Genomic DNA, 18,709 nt, shown 5'->3' on the forward strand with positions numbered 1-18,709 from the left:
AATGAATAACATAGACTGATGAACAAGAACAGACCCAGAAACAAGGAGGCATGGATCAGACTGTCGGGCCTCAGGGGGAGGGTAGGGAAGGGTGGGGGTAAAGGGGAGAGATCAACCAAAGGACTTGTGTGCAAGCATATGAGCATAACCAGCGGTTAAGGACAACAGGGGGGTGGGGGCATGTGTGGGGAGGGGTGTGGGGGCATGTGTGGGGAGGGGTGTGGGATGGGAATGGGGGGATGAGGACAAATATGTGATACCTTAATCAATAAAGAAATTTAAAAAAAAAAGAGAGAGAAGAGCAGAGGGAAGGAAGGTACAGTAAGTGCTTTTTAATAAATTTTAAAAAATTATTGATTTTTAGAGAGAGAAGGAAGAAAGAGAAACATTGATTTAAAAGATATTTTTATTGATTTCAGAGAGGAAGGGAGAAGGAGAGAGAGATAGAAACATCAATGATGAGAGAAAAATCATTGATAGTTTTCCTCCTGCATGCCCCCAACTGGGGATGGAGCTGGCAAACCAGGCTTGTGCCCTGACTGGGAATCAAACGTGACCTCCTGGTTCATAGGTCTATGCTCAACTACTGAGCCACACCAATCAGGCAAAAACACTGATTTGTTGTTCCACTTATTTATGCATTCATTGGTTGCTTCTTGTATGTGCTCTGACTGGGGATCAAACCCAAAACCTTGGGGTGTCAGGATAATGCTCTAAACAACTGAGCTACCCAGCTAGAGCACAATAAGTGCTTTTAAAAGTCTTTTACCAGTTGTAGCTGCTGGGGGTTTCACTGACTTCCTCTGTCCCTCCGTATAATACCAATGGACTTTGTTTCCAATATTGTAGCATCATATCAAATTAGATTTAAGGAGACCGATGGAGTGACAAGGAATTGAAAACAGGGTGAAGACGGATTCTTGGTTTGGTTTCCCTAAGCATCAAAAGTTGGATTCACATTGACTATCAGGGATGCTGCACGTTTTAAAGAGAAAAAGAGCTCCGGAGTCTAACATTTTATCTCTTCCCCGGGCTACCTCTGCGACTCGACACAAGTCAGTCTCTCAGGCTGATCTCAGTTTTCTCGTCAGAGCCCGGGCTGGGAGGCTGGGGGAGGCGTGTGTGTGTGTGTGTGTGTGTGTGTGTGTGTGTGTGTGTCTGGCAGGAAGAGCACCTACCTTGCTGGTTGCTGAGAGCTTTAACGAAATCACATATGCAATTCACGTGGAACGCAGGAGGTGCTCAAAAGGTTCCTTTTACTTCTCTTATGGCAGACTTTCCAAATGCGTGGGCCTGGGCTGTCTGAAGTGCATCCCTGGCTAATATTTCATGTCAACCCAAGTATGCAGCTCTGCTGCTCAGCTCCACGGCCAGGAAAGTGGGACCTTTTCCACTCAGAATTCTAAAAGTGCAGCAATCAGGCTCCAAATTTGGGGAGAATAAAAAAATTTTAGAAAAGTGTTCAACAGATTCTGCTGGTAGAAACTGAGAACGCTTAATACCAGCAAAGGGATGTGAAGAACTGTGGTGATTAGTTGCATTAACTAAAGAAAAAAAGAACACCTTTGCCTAGAATGTTCAGATAAAATACAAAAGTGGCTTTTCTGCTTTTCACACTAGCTAAATAGCCTCAACTGCCCACTGTACCTAACCCATATACAAGAACGTAGAGAAAGAGCAGGGACCACCTTTTTATTTTTATACCATCAGAAAAAGAACCAAAATAGACAGGAAATGAAAAAAAAAACAAAACTCAAAATTCAAACTTTTACTTCAAATGGCATATATTTCCTTATGAAACACCAAAAGGCGAGTTAAATACCCAAGAATCAGAATGAATCTTTCCTTGTGGTTGCTGGCCAAACTCTTCCTCAACATAAAAGAACATTTTTGGACTCCAGTGTGATTTCTCGGGACTGATAAGTCACCTAGTAATAATCTTAAGGCCCCAACATGCAGAATTTTGGCAACAAAAACAGACAGTTAATTCTATTTAAAAGACAGGGTAGCCCTGCCAGTGCTGTTCCCAAATGAGGTAATGTCCATAGCTCTTATCTAGCCTTTATTGAGATTTAATGTCATTTACCACTGGCTCTTGCAAACCTGCTGCATAATCTCACCTTCTCTGATGTGCCTTACTTCCAGTCCATTTCAACATTGCAATTAGGAACCTCTGGTTTTTTAAATGATTAAGAAATGAATCTCATGTGTTTTTATTTTTTTGCATGTCCTATAATTTGAATCTGTCTTCCGTATCCCCAGAACATTGAGAGATCGGCATATTTCTCGTTTTTAAGGTATACTATAAAAATACTTCTGAGGTTTGATATATTTATGTAAACATTTATCAAAGAAGTAAAAATGTATAATTCAAGAAAATGTTCTGTGAAAGAATTTGTTTTCTGATTACTAAATGATTTCCTGCTTTTGCAAAAACAACAATTTTATATTTACTTAGCTGGCTCTGAAAGTCCCATGGAGATTATCATTCCTTTCAATCCCTAACATCACTTTTCCAGGTGCAGGCCTTTTACTGATTCCAAAGGTGGCTTTATGTGGAGAAGGAATCCATAAGCTGTAGAAAGGAAAGAGGAAAAGAGCCCCCCAACCCCCAATCTTAACCCCATAAGCTTTCCCCATAAAGAACAACAGGGTGAATGAAATAGAACTATTACAACACAGATGAGACACCCGAATGGACATGACAAAAAGATTTTCACATGCTTCTGACTTCCTTTCTTCAACCAGAGTATAAACCAATCTTGGTAAAGACAGGAATCTATTTGACAAACATGAGCACAATACCCAACACCCATACTGTTGTTGTTTTTTCCAACAAACCCTGAATGTCTCCAGCGCTCAGGAACAAGAGCAACAGCCACAACCACCCAGAATCAGAGGGCTTTTACCTTCCCATACTGTTTCATATTTTATGTGGCAGAAAAAGTAAATTTGAGGATGTCAAACGCAGCCCAGAGACAGAGAAAATGACCATGTATTGTTGCTGGGCAGACTGGTGGTGTGTGTGGGAAATTCGGCCAGGAGGCCCATTTGAGTAACTGGTGAAAGAGCCAAAGAAGCAATTCCAACCCCACCACTTCTGACAAAGTTCAGCCAATAGTGGATCTTCAATAAAGAAAATCTGATGGCTAATTCCCCCTAACAATCTGAGCCTTCCTTGTAACTCAGCGCACAATCGCGGGATCTCTGAGGAGCCTGTTCTGCATTACTCATTATTGCCAGCCCCTTCCCTTCAAAGAAGCAGCAATCTGATAGCATCAAGAGATCTAACTTTATGGGCCTCACAGTCCCATCTTTAAAGCCAAGATAATAACTTCTGCTCCTCTCTTTATCACAGGGATATAGTGAAAACCAAGAAAGATGAGTGCTTAAGAGTTTATACGGAAGAAAGCACCAAAGTCTACAATGTACGTAACATAGCCCAGAGGATCTGATCTGGGAGCCTCAGGGGTCATACATTCTTTTCAGGAGGTCTGCAAGATTAAACATTTTCCAAAATGATACTAAGACACTGCTTTCCTCTTTTATTCTCATTGTTTCACAAGTGTATAGTGGAGTTTGCCAGAGGCTACAGGTATGTGACGATGACATCACTCTAATGACTAATGGAATGTGTACTTGTAAGATCTTGTGTTTTAAGATTTTCTGTTTTAGTTTCTCATTAGATATTGATATTTGGTATCCTCAATAACTTTTAAGAGTTTAAAGAAGTCCTGAGAGCAGTTTGAGATCTGCCAACCTAGAACTTCAGTCTCACCCAAACTTGCGGTTCTCAGATGGGCTGACTTCTCACCCACCCTGAGCCTTTCTACAAGTTGTTCTGTCTGCATGGGAGACTCTTTTCCCCCCTTCACTTGACTAACTTCTGCTCTCTACTTAGATGCCACTTTCTCGGGGAAGCCTTCCCTGACTTCCCCAAGACCAGTTAAGTGGCCCAGCTATGTGCTCCCCTGGTATTTAGCACAGAACATATGGTTGCCCATTTCTTGGTCTTCTCTTGGCCTTGACTCCTTTAATGCAGGAACTGTTTTGACTGTGACATAGTAGTCTGTAAGAGGCATTCAGTTGCAATATATCAAACAACTAAGGAAGGAAGGAGAGAAGATAGGTTTTTCTTGCATTCTCACCTAGAGGGAATCAGTTACTAAAAATATTAGTTTTCATTATAGCACAGGCTCATTAAAACTATGATAATAACAATAATAACTATCTATATATCTATATATTTTCATATACCAGGTACTATGCTAAGAATTCTAATAACTTTATATAGACATTAATTCATTTAGTCTTCACCAAATCCCTATGAGGTATACACTACTATTATCCTCATCTCAAAAACAAAGACACAGATGTGCGGGTAGTGCACATCTAGATTTGAGATTTATACTCGGACAGCCTGGCTCCAGAATCCCATGCCACTGACCTCACATGTCAGCAGCGTAGACCTCTAGCTTATAAGATACTTTGGAATATCAAGGCCATTTCTCAACTTTGCTCACAAATCAGAAACATGACCCAATATTTAAATCCCACTCCCAGCCAAGGTGAGTGACCACAACAGACACATGAACATCAGATCTCCTCACCAATACCACCTGTCCCCGAGTTTATAGTTAGGGTTTAAGAAGAAGTTTCAATAAGAAGTCTATTTATTAAAAATAGAAGTCTCCTTTGTAGCATGGAGAAAATAGAAAAGCAGGGTCTGATATTTCCATGTACAACTCTCCTTGTACTTCTTGGGCTAATCTCTCTTTCAAGGAATGCTCACAACTTCACCCTGAACAAGGAGCAGCTTAGAATGTTCCACAGGCATACTTGATGGAAAAGACACAATTTTATCTGGTTCAGAAAGGTAAGTCCAAATGGGAAAGCATACTGTAGAAAACAGGATTTAATGCAACAGATGACCTGGCAGAATTACAGTGTGACACTGTATTCATGATTGTAATGAAAAAAAAAAAATACACCTAGGAAATCCTTGTTCTTTCAGCAATAGAAAAAGTTCTATGAATAAAGTTAAAAGCTTGTGCAATAAATCTTCACCTGCTAACACTATATGAGAAACTAAAGTTCATCCTGTGGTGTTTGACAGAAGTCACACAAAGCAACTTTACTTACCTGGAGAAGCGTCCCATGAATATGGTTTTGCCGGAAACACTGGTCAGTGCAATTGGGGAGTTTGGCCAACAGAGTTCGGATGGTAGCAGGGATTTCGTCTCTCATAACAAATGGAACCAAGGCACGAGCTGCCATTTCACGAGAGCGGTAGACAGGTGAGTTACCACATCTGGAAAGAAATAAAAACACAAGACCATTCAATACTCACTTTCACATCCGTGCCTTTGTATGTGCTGATCTACCTAGCTCTGGCTGGGATAGTGAAAGTGAGGGGGTAATGGAATTGCTCTTTACTCCAAAAGATGTGTGCTTTTTTATACTTCCGTTATTCCAAATGATTGTATGTGTGTGTGTGTGTGTGTGTGTGTGTGTGTGTTAGTTCTATAGGCAACTTTCCTTTTCTTATAAATATCATTAACATCTATGATTCTATCACAGGGATAAATGGAGATAGGCTTTGGGAATAAGACAATAGGCAAAAATGGCTTACTCCTCAGCAAGCAAACAAAAGCACCATGATAAGTGCCATGAGGATGACACTGTTGTCTTTGAGGAGCCTATACTGTAGTTGGCAAGATGAGAAGTACGTTTGAGAGTTGAAAGATGATCAAAAGCACAAGGCAGTACTGGAAAAATGATAAGCAAGTAATCTTGACATTATGGCTACAAGAGGATAAGATTGTGGGTTGTGGTTCTGAGAAAAATGTAACTTAGAAAACCTAGCATAATTTAAGCACACCAAAAGAAACCAGGCAATTGTTCTATCAGGTACAGTGGAAAGCAAGGGTAGATGCTCTAAGTATAGGTAGATGTGTCTGGTTGAAGCAGAGACTCTTAAATAACAGTGGAACTTAAGGCTGAGAGGTGGGTCACCTCAGACTAGGGAGTGCCAAATGGCAGACTATATGATCTGAACTTGCCAAGAGAACAAAAGTGGATCCTCAAGTCACCAAATCCTTGCCTCTGGGCTAACTCACACTGAAAGAGCTTGAATAGAAACCACCAGCTCCTAAATAAGTAAAAGTCATGGACAAGTGGTATTTTGAGATTCTACAAAAGTCATTGGAAAGGCAGGCCATCAACTAAGGGCCTCTTGACTTTGTAAACACTCAGAACCTGAGAGTACACAACCATTTTGCTGAAACTATGCACTTGAGAGCCTCCCAGACACAATTGTATTTGAGAGGAAAGCCCAATATAAGTCCTAGCCTAGAGAAGTTCTTGATTAGAATGTTCAAGACTTCATGATCATTCATCCAATTAAAAAAGTAACTCAACTTAGAATCAAGAAATGTCTTGGATGCCAAGACAAGAATGGCAGAGGAGAGCAGGACAAAGAGACGGGCTCTTGTTTAGTTTGTTTGTTTGTTTGTTTCTCAAAGTTAATCAGTATTCCAAGAAGGAATTACTGGTAAAATCAGAGCCATTAGGCCCATGTGGCCGGTTATGCTGAGCATGTAGAAGAACAAAGGCCTATGACTGAAATGCTTCTAACACCTATCACCGACATTTATCTTAATAAGACAATAAAAGTACAGTTACAATTTCTATATAAATCGACTGATCTAAGCAGAATTTCATCATGGAGAGTAGGGTAGGAGGAGGAGGAGGTAGGGAAAGGAGAGAAAGAGATGTCAGGTAAGTCAAAACGCCGTCACCCTCCCCACCAAAAGTGTAGGTCCGTGAGATAGGTCAATCAGCCCACACTTTCAGGTGAAGAGCTCCCCTTACATTATATTACGGGAAGACAGTGAAGGCTACAGTTACAGTAGGTAGCTAGAGATTTCCCAATGGTCTTTGACTAGGTTCTGCCAACTCTAAAATGATTAAATGTTTAATCTGTAATTGGCAAATGCAGTAAAATGTTTGCTTTGGCCCAAGGGAGGGTAGGAGGGTGAGTAAGAAAACTTCATTTGACAGAGAAAAGAAAATACTCTGAAAATGCTTTGAGATTTAATTAGCAAATGACCTCACTCAGCACAGTCATTTGTCCTAAGCTTTCCCTTCTGTCTGTCCCCCACTCCTCCAATACACACATTTTGTGCTATAGTGTGTTTTATGTTACCGAAAGGGCTCTTGTGTATAAATGTTTCTTTTCAAATACAAATAACTCTGACATGGTTACAGATGTTTAGTTTCTAATTAGTAGTAACTGTACACTAAAGAATGCCCCTCCTTTTACTCCTGACCTTTTACAAATGATGATTTCCCAAAGGAATCTGGCATCCATACAGAAGAAAGAATGGAAAGTGGGAAGAGAGCCAACATTTTCTGCTTTCGGATACCCTGTACTAGGGTACTTTCCAAATGCACACAATCAGGTTAAAGAGCAAAACAAAACCTCCCCACAAAAAAAGTAATTCAATTACAGAAAAAGAGAAGAAGCCTATTTTAAAAGTAGTATTTAATTAAGTAACATTCATTATAAAGCAATGATTAAATGTAACTTCAAACTTCTCTCTATTGCAAATTGTTTAAATGGAAGGGTAGATTATAACACACACACACACACACACACACACACACACACACACAGCAAAAAACCATTTCCAGGTTACTGTTTTGTCAGCTATTAGAAGCAGGGAGGGGGTTCTGATGGGATTTAGCGTTTCTCCAGATATATGTGGCCCAGAGTGTAAGGGGATAAACACTGTCTTTTTAACCCTAAGTGAAATATATCTGAAGCTAAACTCTATTTTTCTCCTGGGCAGAGTCTTCCAGTTTGATTCAGGAAATGTGCCCAAACTAGGTAGAGATGCTCTTTAAGAACATAGAAGCCAGTGGCTCCAAGGACGGAAAATGAGAGCTAAAATGGATTTAGCCTGCTGTGAGCACTGAGTTTTGTGACTCGGACAAGTCATAGCAATTTCTCTGGGTCTCAGATGAGCTGAGAGTGGTGGCAATAATCTGTAACCAGTGCTCGGATGTGATAGCTACGAGAACATCCCAAGAAGAAAGGTGTTTTGGAAATAGAAAGTTTTTGTAGTGTGCTGTGCCTTTGTCCAGTACAGGATCAGCAGAGCCTAGGAACTGCAGGCCTCGAAAGTGGCCCCAACAGGAGAACTGAGACTGTGGTGTGAATGCTGCACCATTTCAAAAAAAATTATTAGTCAATTATAGTTTACATACAATAGTATATTAGTTTCAGATAGACAACATAGTGAATAGACATCTGTATACCTGATGAAGTGAACACCCTGATGGGTGTAAGAGAAGACAGCAAATTCATGACACAAAGGCAAGATTTTCTTTTTGGCTCCATTGAAAGTGAGGAGGAGGAATCTCAAGCCCTTCTGAAAAGAAGTGGAAGAGCCTCTATTTCTCCCAGTCTCAATTTATTCTGGAAAATAAAGAAAAAAATGCCTGGCAGGCATGGCTCAGCTGTTGAGCATCGACCTATGAACCTGGAGGTCACGGTTCGATTCCTGGTCAGGGCACATGCCCAGGTTTCGGGCTCAATCCCCAGTGTGGGGCATGCAGAATGCAGCTGATCAATTTTTCTCTCATCATGGATGTATCTCTCTCTCTCTCCCTCTCCCTTCCTCTCTGAAATCAATAAAAATATATTTTAAAAAAATAAAGTGGACGTGGAATCTTAAAGGCCTTTTCTACTTTTACCATTGTTTGAAAACATTTTCCTCAGTAGCTCTAGCAGTGCTCTAGGCCTGAAAACCAGGTCCTCCACAGGATCCAAGGGACACCTTTGGACTTCAGGAACCTGAAGATTCCCAAGAGCTTAGAATGCAGTATTCTGAGCAGGGAAAGACCACTCTTCTGAGATCATCCCCCCACTCCATTCAGTTTCACAGAGTGATGGCTAAAGTTTTTTTTTTTTCCCCCTCTAGGTATTTCCCTCTTATATTTGCCCTGAGAATCTGTTCCAGTTTTCCTGAAAGGTTTCACAAGTAAGTGGGCGGACATCCACAAAACTGGCTCTGCTCACCCATACCTGTAGGCTAGGCATGGAGACATCTACTGAGGGCCTAGCACAAGCATGCACTGAAGATGGGTTAAACACAAGAGAACCAGAGAGAGAAATCACTGCCCAGCCACAGGGAACCTAGAGGTAGGGGAGAAGATGCAGTCGATCAGCCAATGCTGTGCAGGGCCATGCGAAGTAAACACAAGATGCTGTAGAAGAACTGAGGAGGGACCGAGAGAGGAGGGTGGGTGCGCTGGGAGACCCCAGGCAGCTGTGACTAAGTGGGGTCAGGCAGAAAGAATACTTGGGTTTGGCGAGAAAGGGGTGTTCTTCCCAGGCCTGTGCCTTTTCCTACATGAACCCAAACTGCTCCTCAGTGCATTTAATCAGAAGGAAGGGAAGCGAGGTTTACTAAGTGTGTGCCAGGACTGCTTACCTACTTTAGACTATTTCACTTTGCTAAATCTTCACTACAAGGTCATTATCATCATCCTATTTTAAGATGAAGGAAGTGAGGTTCCCAACATAAAACTAGCAAGTGGCAGGTCCTGCTTTCTAATGAGGGTCTGTCCACCTGCAAAGTCTAAGAATTCACAATGCAGTTGTCTCAAAATCCTCAGAGCCTTAGAAAAACAAACTGTTTCCCGAGTAACCTGTTCAACCTAATCACCCTGAGGTGTGAACGACTTCTGGAATGAACCCATCTCTTATTGGTAGATTGTGAAGCAGAACAATAAGATGGTGCTGATAATAAACAATATTTACTGAGCACCGACAGGGGCCAGACTTAGTATTAAAAGCTTTGCATGTAATACATCATTTAATCCTCACAACAAGGCAGAATGGCTGAGAGATCACTTCCAAGCAATGTGGGGAGGTATTTTTGAACTGAGTGGACTCTGTAAGAGCTGGGGGCCTTGAGCAAGTCACTCCCGAGTGACTGTCTTCAGAAAAGTCTCAGAATGGCTTCAGGATCCAGCCAATAACTCCCTCCACTCTCCCTCACTGACATAAGCCATGTTCCCCCACTTCCTCTACATTCCCAGACCCAGCTCCAGTCCTGATCCCCACTTTGCAGAGGTCAAGCTGTACCTTCCACAAAACAGAAGTCTCCAGCTTCTGCTGCTAATGAAAATGATCATCTGCGTTCTCTAGATGCCCCTACATGACCAAGGGGTTAGCATCTTGGGAGCTGGCCTGAGTTGGAAGACCCTGTCTGACCTACACCCAAGCCCCTGACTGAATTTATTCACGAATGCCCTGCCATTACGATCTGCTTCTCATACAGCATGCCTGTCCGCTCATGGGGAATGACAATCTTCAAAGTTGAGACAACTTTACCTTGCAGGGTATCTCTGAAGGCTGGGTTAGCAGGAGTGGCTGGGGCCTCAGGTTATACTATTAAGATAAAAAATCTTTCTATATATGTTTTGTCACATTAACTATTATTTCATCCTTAGTGCCGTGCATATTGTAGTTCGCTCTTGCTGGAATGAATGTCCTTTCACCCTTGTACATTTTGGAACTCCTCTTCATCCTTTGAACTCTGCTCAGGTATCACTTCTTTGGGAAAACCTTACTGTACCCCCTCTGGTGAGAATCAATCACTTTCTTTCCCATCCCTGTCCCTGCAATTGCATATTTAGATCTGTCAGAGCAGGGGACACGTCTCATTTGCCTTCCCCACAGTACTCCTCGGGCATCATGCTGGCTGGATCAAATCTTGAGAGCAGAAACAAGGTCTTTATACTTCTGAGTAAAATAGAACATAGGACAGGAGTTAAGAACATGTTCTGGAATTCAGCAGACCTCACTTTAAATCTAAGTCCTGTCACTTACTAGTGTATGACCTTGGACAGGTCAGTGAAACACCCAAGTTTTTAATCTATAAAATGGGGAAGAGTAATGATCTCAGAGAGCTGTTAGGATGCTTAAAAGAGATATCACATCCTATCTAATAAAAGGATAATATGCAAATTAACCATCACTCCGTCACAAAGATGGTGGTACCCATAGCCACAGATGGCAGTGCCCAGTCCCCTCAGCCTGCCGGAGTCCCCTACTCCTGGGGGGACGGCCACTGAGAGTGGGCAGTGTGAATAGCCTGGTGGAATGCTTGCTTTGTCGCCGCAGCGACGAGGCAAGCGTTCTGCCCCCACAGTGGAGTAGCTGGGACCTCTGGGCAGCGCACGCACATGGCCTTCTACATGGAAACTTGGCAAGCACGTCCCTCCTGGGCATACCTTAGGCTTTACTGCTTAGGTTGTCTTTCCTCCTGTGTCTAAAGAGAGGCTGAGGACCAGCTGTTGCTGGGTGTTGCTGTCCCTGGGACCGCTGCACCACAGGCTGCAGGGCACTGGCACCCTCCAGAACTGGGTGCTGCTGTGGGGAGCAGTGCCCACTCTCTGGGATCCACCTGGGCCCGGCATGTTCAGGGGAGGCAGCTGGGAGCAGACAGATCCCGGGCTTGGGGAGTAGGGGGTGGGGTAGGGAGCAAGCAGGAGGAAAGGAGGTCAGGGCGATTCATTCCAATGGCTCTCACTCCAAGGCCTCATTCAAGTGCAGAAAGCTCTCCAGTGATGCCAGAGCCTTGGACCTCGCCTTGGGATTCTCTGACTCCCCCACCCTTAGGCTGCAGCTCACCAACTTCAGGGAGGGAGGATGTTTGAGAAACCAGCCTGTCTGGGTGGAAAAGAGTGCGGGAGCATCCCTCTGTTCGCTTCTGTCTGTTTTCTCTTGGTAAATCCCATTTCTGGTTTTCTACACTCTTTCTAAGGGTGACCTGGCTTTTGACAGCAAAAACAGACACCTCTACAGTTTCACAGCAGACCTCATGGACTGATTCTGTTGCCTCGCCCTCAGAAACCAGCAGGTGTATACATCATGTTCATGTAAAAACATTTAAACCTGTAGAGAACTTTTATGAGTTTACTTGAGCCAAACTGTCCACACTTGCTGGGAAGCAGAATCCCAAGGGGTTGGGACAATGATCCAGAGAATGGCTGTTTTTTGCTTTGTTTTATTCATTCTTCTTTTTTTTTTAAAATTTAATATATTTTCATTGATTTCCAAGAGGAAGGGAGCAGGAAAGAGAGACAGAAACATCATCAGTGAGAGAGAATTACTGGTCAGTTGCCTCCTGCACGTTCCCAACTGGGGAGCAAGCCCACAACGAGGCAAACATCCTGCCCCAGCCGCGGAGAGCCTCTGGGCTGCAGAGAGCCTCTGGGCAGTGGGCGCGGAGTGGCCAGGCCCCGCAGAGAGCAGAGAACCACGAGTAGTGGGCCTAAGCCGTCAGGGCTCCAGGATTGGAGAGGGCTCCCCTGAGGGCTCCAGATTGGAGAGGGTGCAGGTTGGGCTGTGGGACCCACACCCCGTGCACGAATTTCATGCACCAGGCCTCTAGTATAAAACATAATGCCTATGAGTTAGTGATCAATACATCGCAGCTATTATTGAGTCTGGTAGGTGGAATAACTTAAACTTAAAGCTTTAACAACATGTACAAACTCTCTACTGTTCGCTATCTCAATAACTGGCCGAGGACACAGGGCCTTGATGTACCAACAGGCTTCAGGAGCTCACCAAAGCCTACTCTCCCCCTCCCCACCAACAGAGCTGGAAAGGAGAGAAAGAACATTGAGTTTCTTTGGGGCCAATTGAGTGTGAGACCCTCTGCCTTTATTCTTCAGGTCCAGGGCCCACATCCTATTTTCTGCCAATTCTAATGCTGTTTCACCAAAGATTTCTTTTTTCTTTTCATTGTATGTTGTTCCTAGTTTCAAATTTTGCCTTCAGGAAACATATATATGTGTGGGCATGTGTGCATGCATCAAAGAGAGAAACCGCTAAAAAAATAAGTTTGTACTAGTGAATTTGAAAAAGCAGACATTTCAGTGTGTCCTGAGACTATTAAATATGTTTTTGTTACAAATGTGGCATTCCTGAAGTCCATCTTCCACATTCTCAGGTGAGCCCAGTGCCCATCAAAGTTGCCAGATTCCCTACTTGTCCTTCCTATACCAATTTTCAGTTCATCAGAGGACCTACCACCACCTGAACTACGTGTTCCTTTTCCTACAACTCAAACCACTAACACTTAAAAGTTGCATTTACTGTAATCTTGCTCTCTGCATAGCTCATGGATTTCTTTATTCAAATATATTTCTTGGAAGGGTAATAGGTTCAGGACTTTTGAAGTCTGATTTTTTTAAAACCCTTGGTTTGGGTAGTGAGGGAGAAATAAGAGCAATCGACAGTGGCTAAGCTAAAAACTGCATATTTCCAGCTTTCACGGACAAAAAAATATATATGGATCGGCAAGTAGAATGTTTAGTTTAAATGTCTATGTACTGGGCAGCTCAAAGCAGTAATTGCTCTTTGCAATTCAACTCCAAGCAACACGTTAAAATCTTTTTAAAAAATATTTTTATGAAGAAAAGCCAACAATCAGCCACAAGAGAACATCTGAAAACTGCAGTGTGGAACCACCTGAGACAGTCCAACCAGAGTCTAATCCATAGAAGATGCCTCCAAGTCACCAGGGCTCCATCCAGACTGACTAGCCACAGGCTGTTCGTCCCAAAGTGGTGAAAACGGCAACTGCCAAGAGCTGGAAATCAGCCTCCATCACTTTGACATCCCTCCACTTGTCCCTGTAAGACCTGCACACAGCACTTGGCCACATATATGGCAAGGACATGGGGTCATGGATGCAATGGTCACTTGCATTCACACCAGTTCTTTTAGTGTTACAAAAAAAAGCAAGGGAATTTTCCAACAGGGACAGGGGAAAGTATCCAGGACGGAACTTACTTTAAAAAGGTCTTTGAATTGCCCTAGCTGGTTTTGCTCTGTGGATAGAATGTCGGCCTGTGGACTGAAGGGTCCCAGGTTTGATTCTGGTCAAGGGCACATGCCCAGGTTGTGGGCTCGATCCCCAGTAGGGGGCATATAGGAGGCAGCCGATCAATGATTCTCTCTCATCATTGACTTTTCTATCTCTCTCCCTCTCCCTTCCTCTCTGAAATAAATGAAATAAATATATGTATTTTAAAAGACCTTTGAATAATGCTCTTTAATTACTTAGAATTACAAACATGTCAAATAAATGAAAGGATGCATGATTTCTAGATGCTAACCCTGGTTAGTAGTACTTGCTATCAAAATATAGAGATGAAATCAACCTAATTGTCTAGACAGCTGGAAAGAACGTTGTTTCCCCTCTGGAGCACTGAAATATGGTATACCTTAACAATGATTCTTTCCTGACTCTGAAAACCATGAAAAAAGGCTTGTTAGCATCATAACTACGAGGACTTCAGAAACCCTAGAGGTTAAAAAGGAAATTATTAATTTCAGTCTTTACCCCAAGTAGAATGGAGTATTATAAAGTGCAAGGATACAAATATCTAGCATAAACAGTATAAAACTTCCTCAGCGATGAAAATAACCACTAGATTTAGTTTGAAATTTTGGCATGAGTTTCCCTCCCGGCCCATCTGTGGGTTTTCTCTTTGCCCCTGGATCAACAAGCCGCATACTGGTCGACTGGTCTCCCACAGGGCCGCTGGGAAAGCATTCTGGGTCTGCCCGCAGGGCTCTGAGGCTGGGACAAGCTGAGGGCAGGGCAGGAGCGAAGGCTGCAGCTTGAGCAGACTGAGAGAAAGGGCTGCACATTCCTCTCAACAGCAAAGCCCTCACATTGTTTCTGCTCTGGCTCCACAAAACACCAAGAGATGAATACATTCAGGCAGCTGCTGATGCTTTAAAGGGGTTGAAGGTAATACCTGGCCTCAGCATGTCTTTCCTTGCAGAAAAGAAAACAGTCCTGAACGTGCTGGGTCTCCTTGTGGTGATGGCTCACCTTGTGGTGAGGGCTCAAAGGCCAAGTTCTCGAAGTGATTTCATTCTCAGTTGAAATTCATCCCACTGACCTGCAGAGCATGTGACTCCAGATTTACAGTGAGCAGTTTTCAGTTCACAAACACAGGCTGGGTGGTCAATTTAAGAAACTACACAAAGGTATAGAGAGAGTTTACCCTCTTCTTTTTAGAGGGAAAGTTTAGAAAGAAACGTGTGGGGTTTTTTTGGTTCCGTTTTTAAAAGTTTTTGTTTATTTTTAGCCTCCAAATGTTCCAGAACGTCTGATAGCTCTCTATTGCCACATTAAATACAAATTTCTCATTCTGGCAGTCAAGGCACTCTAAATCTAGCCCAGACTGGCCGAACAAATCATCAGATGCTGAGTAAGCCTTTCTTAGACTGACAGAACTTGACTTTACAGGTGACAATTTCTGAAAAGACATGAAAATCTTGTAAAAACTAAGCAGCCTGTGAGTCGAGTGAGTGCTCAACATACACTGATGCTAATTTTAAAGTAAACACTTTAAAACGTGAACAATTTTATGAACTTCCCTTTGACAACAATATGCTACATTTCTGAGAGATTCCAATACCCATGTTAAAACCCAAGAAAGGAAAAAGGGATTGCAGGTAAGAACATTTTCTGAGTGTCTGCTACATGTTAGGCAATGTGCTAGGTGCTTTCAATCATTTTACCTCAATTCTAGTACTCAAACCCTTTAAAATAAGTATGCAAACATATGTAGGATTTTGTCTAGTGGGAACATGCACAGAATGTTTAGTTACCAAATAAAATGTAACCACAATCAAAGTGCTTTGTGAAATTTCTTTCTGTTATACTAATGGCTGTGCAATCCTTTATAAGCAATGTATCCCACTAATTCCAATGATTAAAACTCATATTTGTAGATTCCATAGACAATGAATTGGTGGCTTAAATATGTTTCCTACTGCTCTAACTAGTGTTTAACAAAACAAAACCTAAAATTTTATAATGTGTTACCTTTAAGAAAGGCAAATTAGTCACCAGGATATAATAACTGACCCAAAGTCATCCACCAAAATTGTAGTCTTTGTAGTACAGCCACCCACCAAAGGTTGATGAAGCACCCATGTTAGACTGAGATAGGCTCCCCAAAGACTGTGGCAGTATCCTCTGCTGTCCCCCATCAATATCGATTACCTGGGTCAAATCATCGGTAATCTTTCAAAGTATAGTATTTATTTAAAGACAAGTTCAAAATGTCCAAGAATAAAAATCTTTAACATTTTTAATGACAAGAAGAGACACATACAGGTCCGTACATTGGCAGGATCTTTATGGGCTTAGAAAAAAATAATACACATAATCACCAGCTTTAGATAGTCATTTGGAGGAGTAAATCTGAAGCAGAAACTCTTACATGGTCCCTTTGGTGTGTCTTATATATTTTTATTGATTTCAGAGAGGAAGGGAGAAGAAGAGAGAAATAGAAACATCAATGATGAGAGAGTATCATTGACTGGATGCCTCCTGCATGCCCCACACTGGGGATCGAGCCTGCAACCCAGGCATGTGCCCTTGACCAGAATCAAACCTGGGACCCTTCAGTCCGCAGGCTGACGTTATTTCCACTGAGCCAAACTGGCCAGGGCCCTTTGGTGTATCTTAAGCGAGGCTACTTTTAAAACATCCTCAAATCAAAATATTAGCATCTAGCAATGTGGCCACAGGCAAATTACATAATGTCCTTTCATAGCCTCATCTGTAAAAGACAATTGGGATAAGTGATCTCTAAGGTCCCCTTCAATAACAAAATCCTATAATTCAATGGACATTTAAACATTCTAGGAAGACAGCTATCTCTTTTATTTTAAAATATCTTTATGACCTTTCTTGACTTGTTCCATCGCTTAATCTAATAACATTGATGCCAATAATAAAAGTTTTATGTCTAACGCTAACCACACTCAATTTTTCTATGGTTGAAGCCAATTTTCTCTAGTTTAAGCCTCTCTAAAGTTGGAGAACAAATGACCAGTGTTTTCTACACACAGGAAAACCCTTCATTAACTATACTGGAGTCCTGTCATTGAGTCACCCGTTAAGTTTCCCTTTTGTGGGCTAAAACAACCCCAACGCCTTTAATCATGTAGAACCTCTTCTCAAGAATCTAGTTAATTATTTTGCCTCTACAGAGAGTAAATGAATCCTCCCAATATTATCAGCTAAAGCGATGATTTGTGCTACTGCAGGATGAGAGAAATTTGAGCATTTCTTTTAATTTGATTACTTTCCAGAGACTGTAATTCATTTTTGCTAAAGCTAATTAATGCTTCCGAGTCACCCTTCTTAGATTTCATAGCAACACTTCAAGCTAAAATCAGAAAGAATGAATTTTAAAAAACAAAGTACATGGAAAATTTTGGAAAATTCCAAGAAATAGTGTTTTTGGCCTGAAAAAATAGCACAAAAGAGCAATAAATATTGAGATGTGAGCAATAGATCTGCCACAGGGAAGATTCTTTTCTCAAATTAAGACTGCAATTAGGTAAATTGAGTTGTACAATAGCATGCCTATGGCATCCAAACAGACCACTGCCAGCCCTATTTTTAAAAACCTTCAGAAAAGTTTTACATCCTCCTTTGGTTGCCCAATGCTCACATTAGTGTCGTAGTCAAAAAGTACTTCCTTAAGTATAATTATACTCTCTCTTGATGCAACTTAAATTTGTTTTTCTACATGCCAGGGAAATAAATGACTATGTCTAAAACAATAACCTTTTGACTTGTGTCCAGAATATGTTCTAAATGATATGAAAACAACCCAATGAAAAAATTGGGTCAAACTTTGAACCAACACTTAAGCAAAAAAGATATATGAATGGCAAATACTAAACATATGTAAAGATACTCAACATCCTTAGTCATTAAAGAAGTTCAAATTGGGACCACAATGAGTTACCACTACATACTCACCAGAAAGACTAAAATTAAAAAGACTGAGCATACCAAGTATTGGCTGGCATATGGAACCATAGGACTGTTCATCCTCTGCTGGTGGGAATACAGAATGATACAGTCACTTTGGGAAATAATTTGGCAGTTTCTTAAAAAGTTAAATGTACACTTTCTATATAACACACTCATTCAACTCCTATGTGTTTACCCTAGCGAAATAAAAACATATGTGCAGACAAAGACCTGTGCATGAATAATTCTAGCACCTTTATTTCGTGCCGGCAGCGGGAGGAAGGAAAGCCCCAATAGGCCCTGATCGCTAGCCAGGCCTAGGGACCCTACCCGACAGGTCCCGGATTGCAAGAGGGCACAGGCCGGGCTGAGGGATACCACCCCCCCCCCACATTAATTTTGTGCACCGGGCCTCTAGTTTTCATATAAGGGACTTGAGTGTCCTCAGATTTTGGTACCTGAGGGGCTCCTAGAACCAACCCCCCATAGGATACTAAGAGACTGTAGTTAAGTTTTTGGGTAATCCAAAGTTATATGCATTGCCCTTGACCCCTGCATTGTTCTAGGGTCAATTGTAGTATATGAATTCTAGAAAATACAAATTAACCTACAGTGACAGGATGGAGAACAGCCATTGCCTGGTGATGGGAGTGGGGATGACAGAGGGGCTCAAGGAAACTTTTGTGAGTGATGGATTATGATATGTTCACTATCTTGACAGTGGTGATGGTTTTATGGGTATATAAATTTATCAAATTATACACTCTAAACATGTGCAGTTGATTTTATATCAATTACACCTCAACACTAATATTTTAAATAATAAT

At 41.9% G+C, this 18,709-nt stretch overlaps 1 protein-coding gene across 2 annotated transcripts in view; it reads right to left on the minus strand.

Moving 5' to 3' along the window:
• The window catches only part of THADA (THADA armadillo repeat containing), a 295,937-nt gene that overhangs the window by 131,302 nt on the left and 145,926 nt on the right, over positions 1-18,709 (minus strand). For both annotated transcript variants that reach the window (XM_079792262.1, XM_079792261.1), the window contains exon 29: positions 5,143-5,311. In XM_079792262.1, coding sequence (XP_079648388.1) covers positions 5,143-5,311 — 169 coding nt within the window. The remainder of the gene's footprint in view (positions 1-5,142; positions 5,312-18,709) is intronic.

The sequence above is a fragment of the Cnephaeus nilssonii genome, assembly GCF_951640355.1.
Source record: "Cnephaeus nilssonii genome assembly, chromosome: 15".
Lineage (NCBI taxonomy): Eukaryota > Metazoa > Chordata > Mammalia > Chiroptera > Vespertilionidae > Cnephaeus > Cnephaeus nilssonii.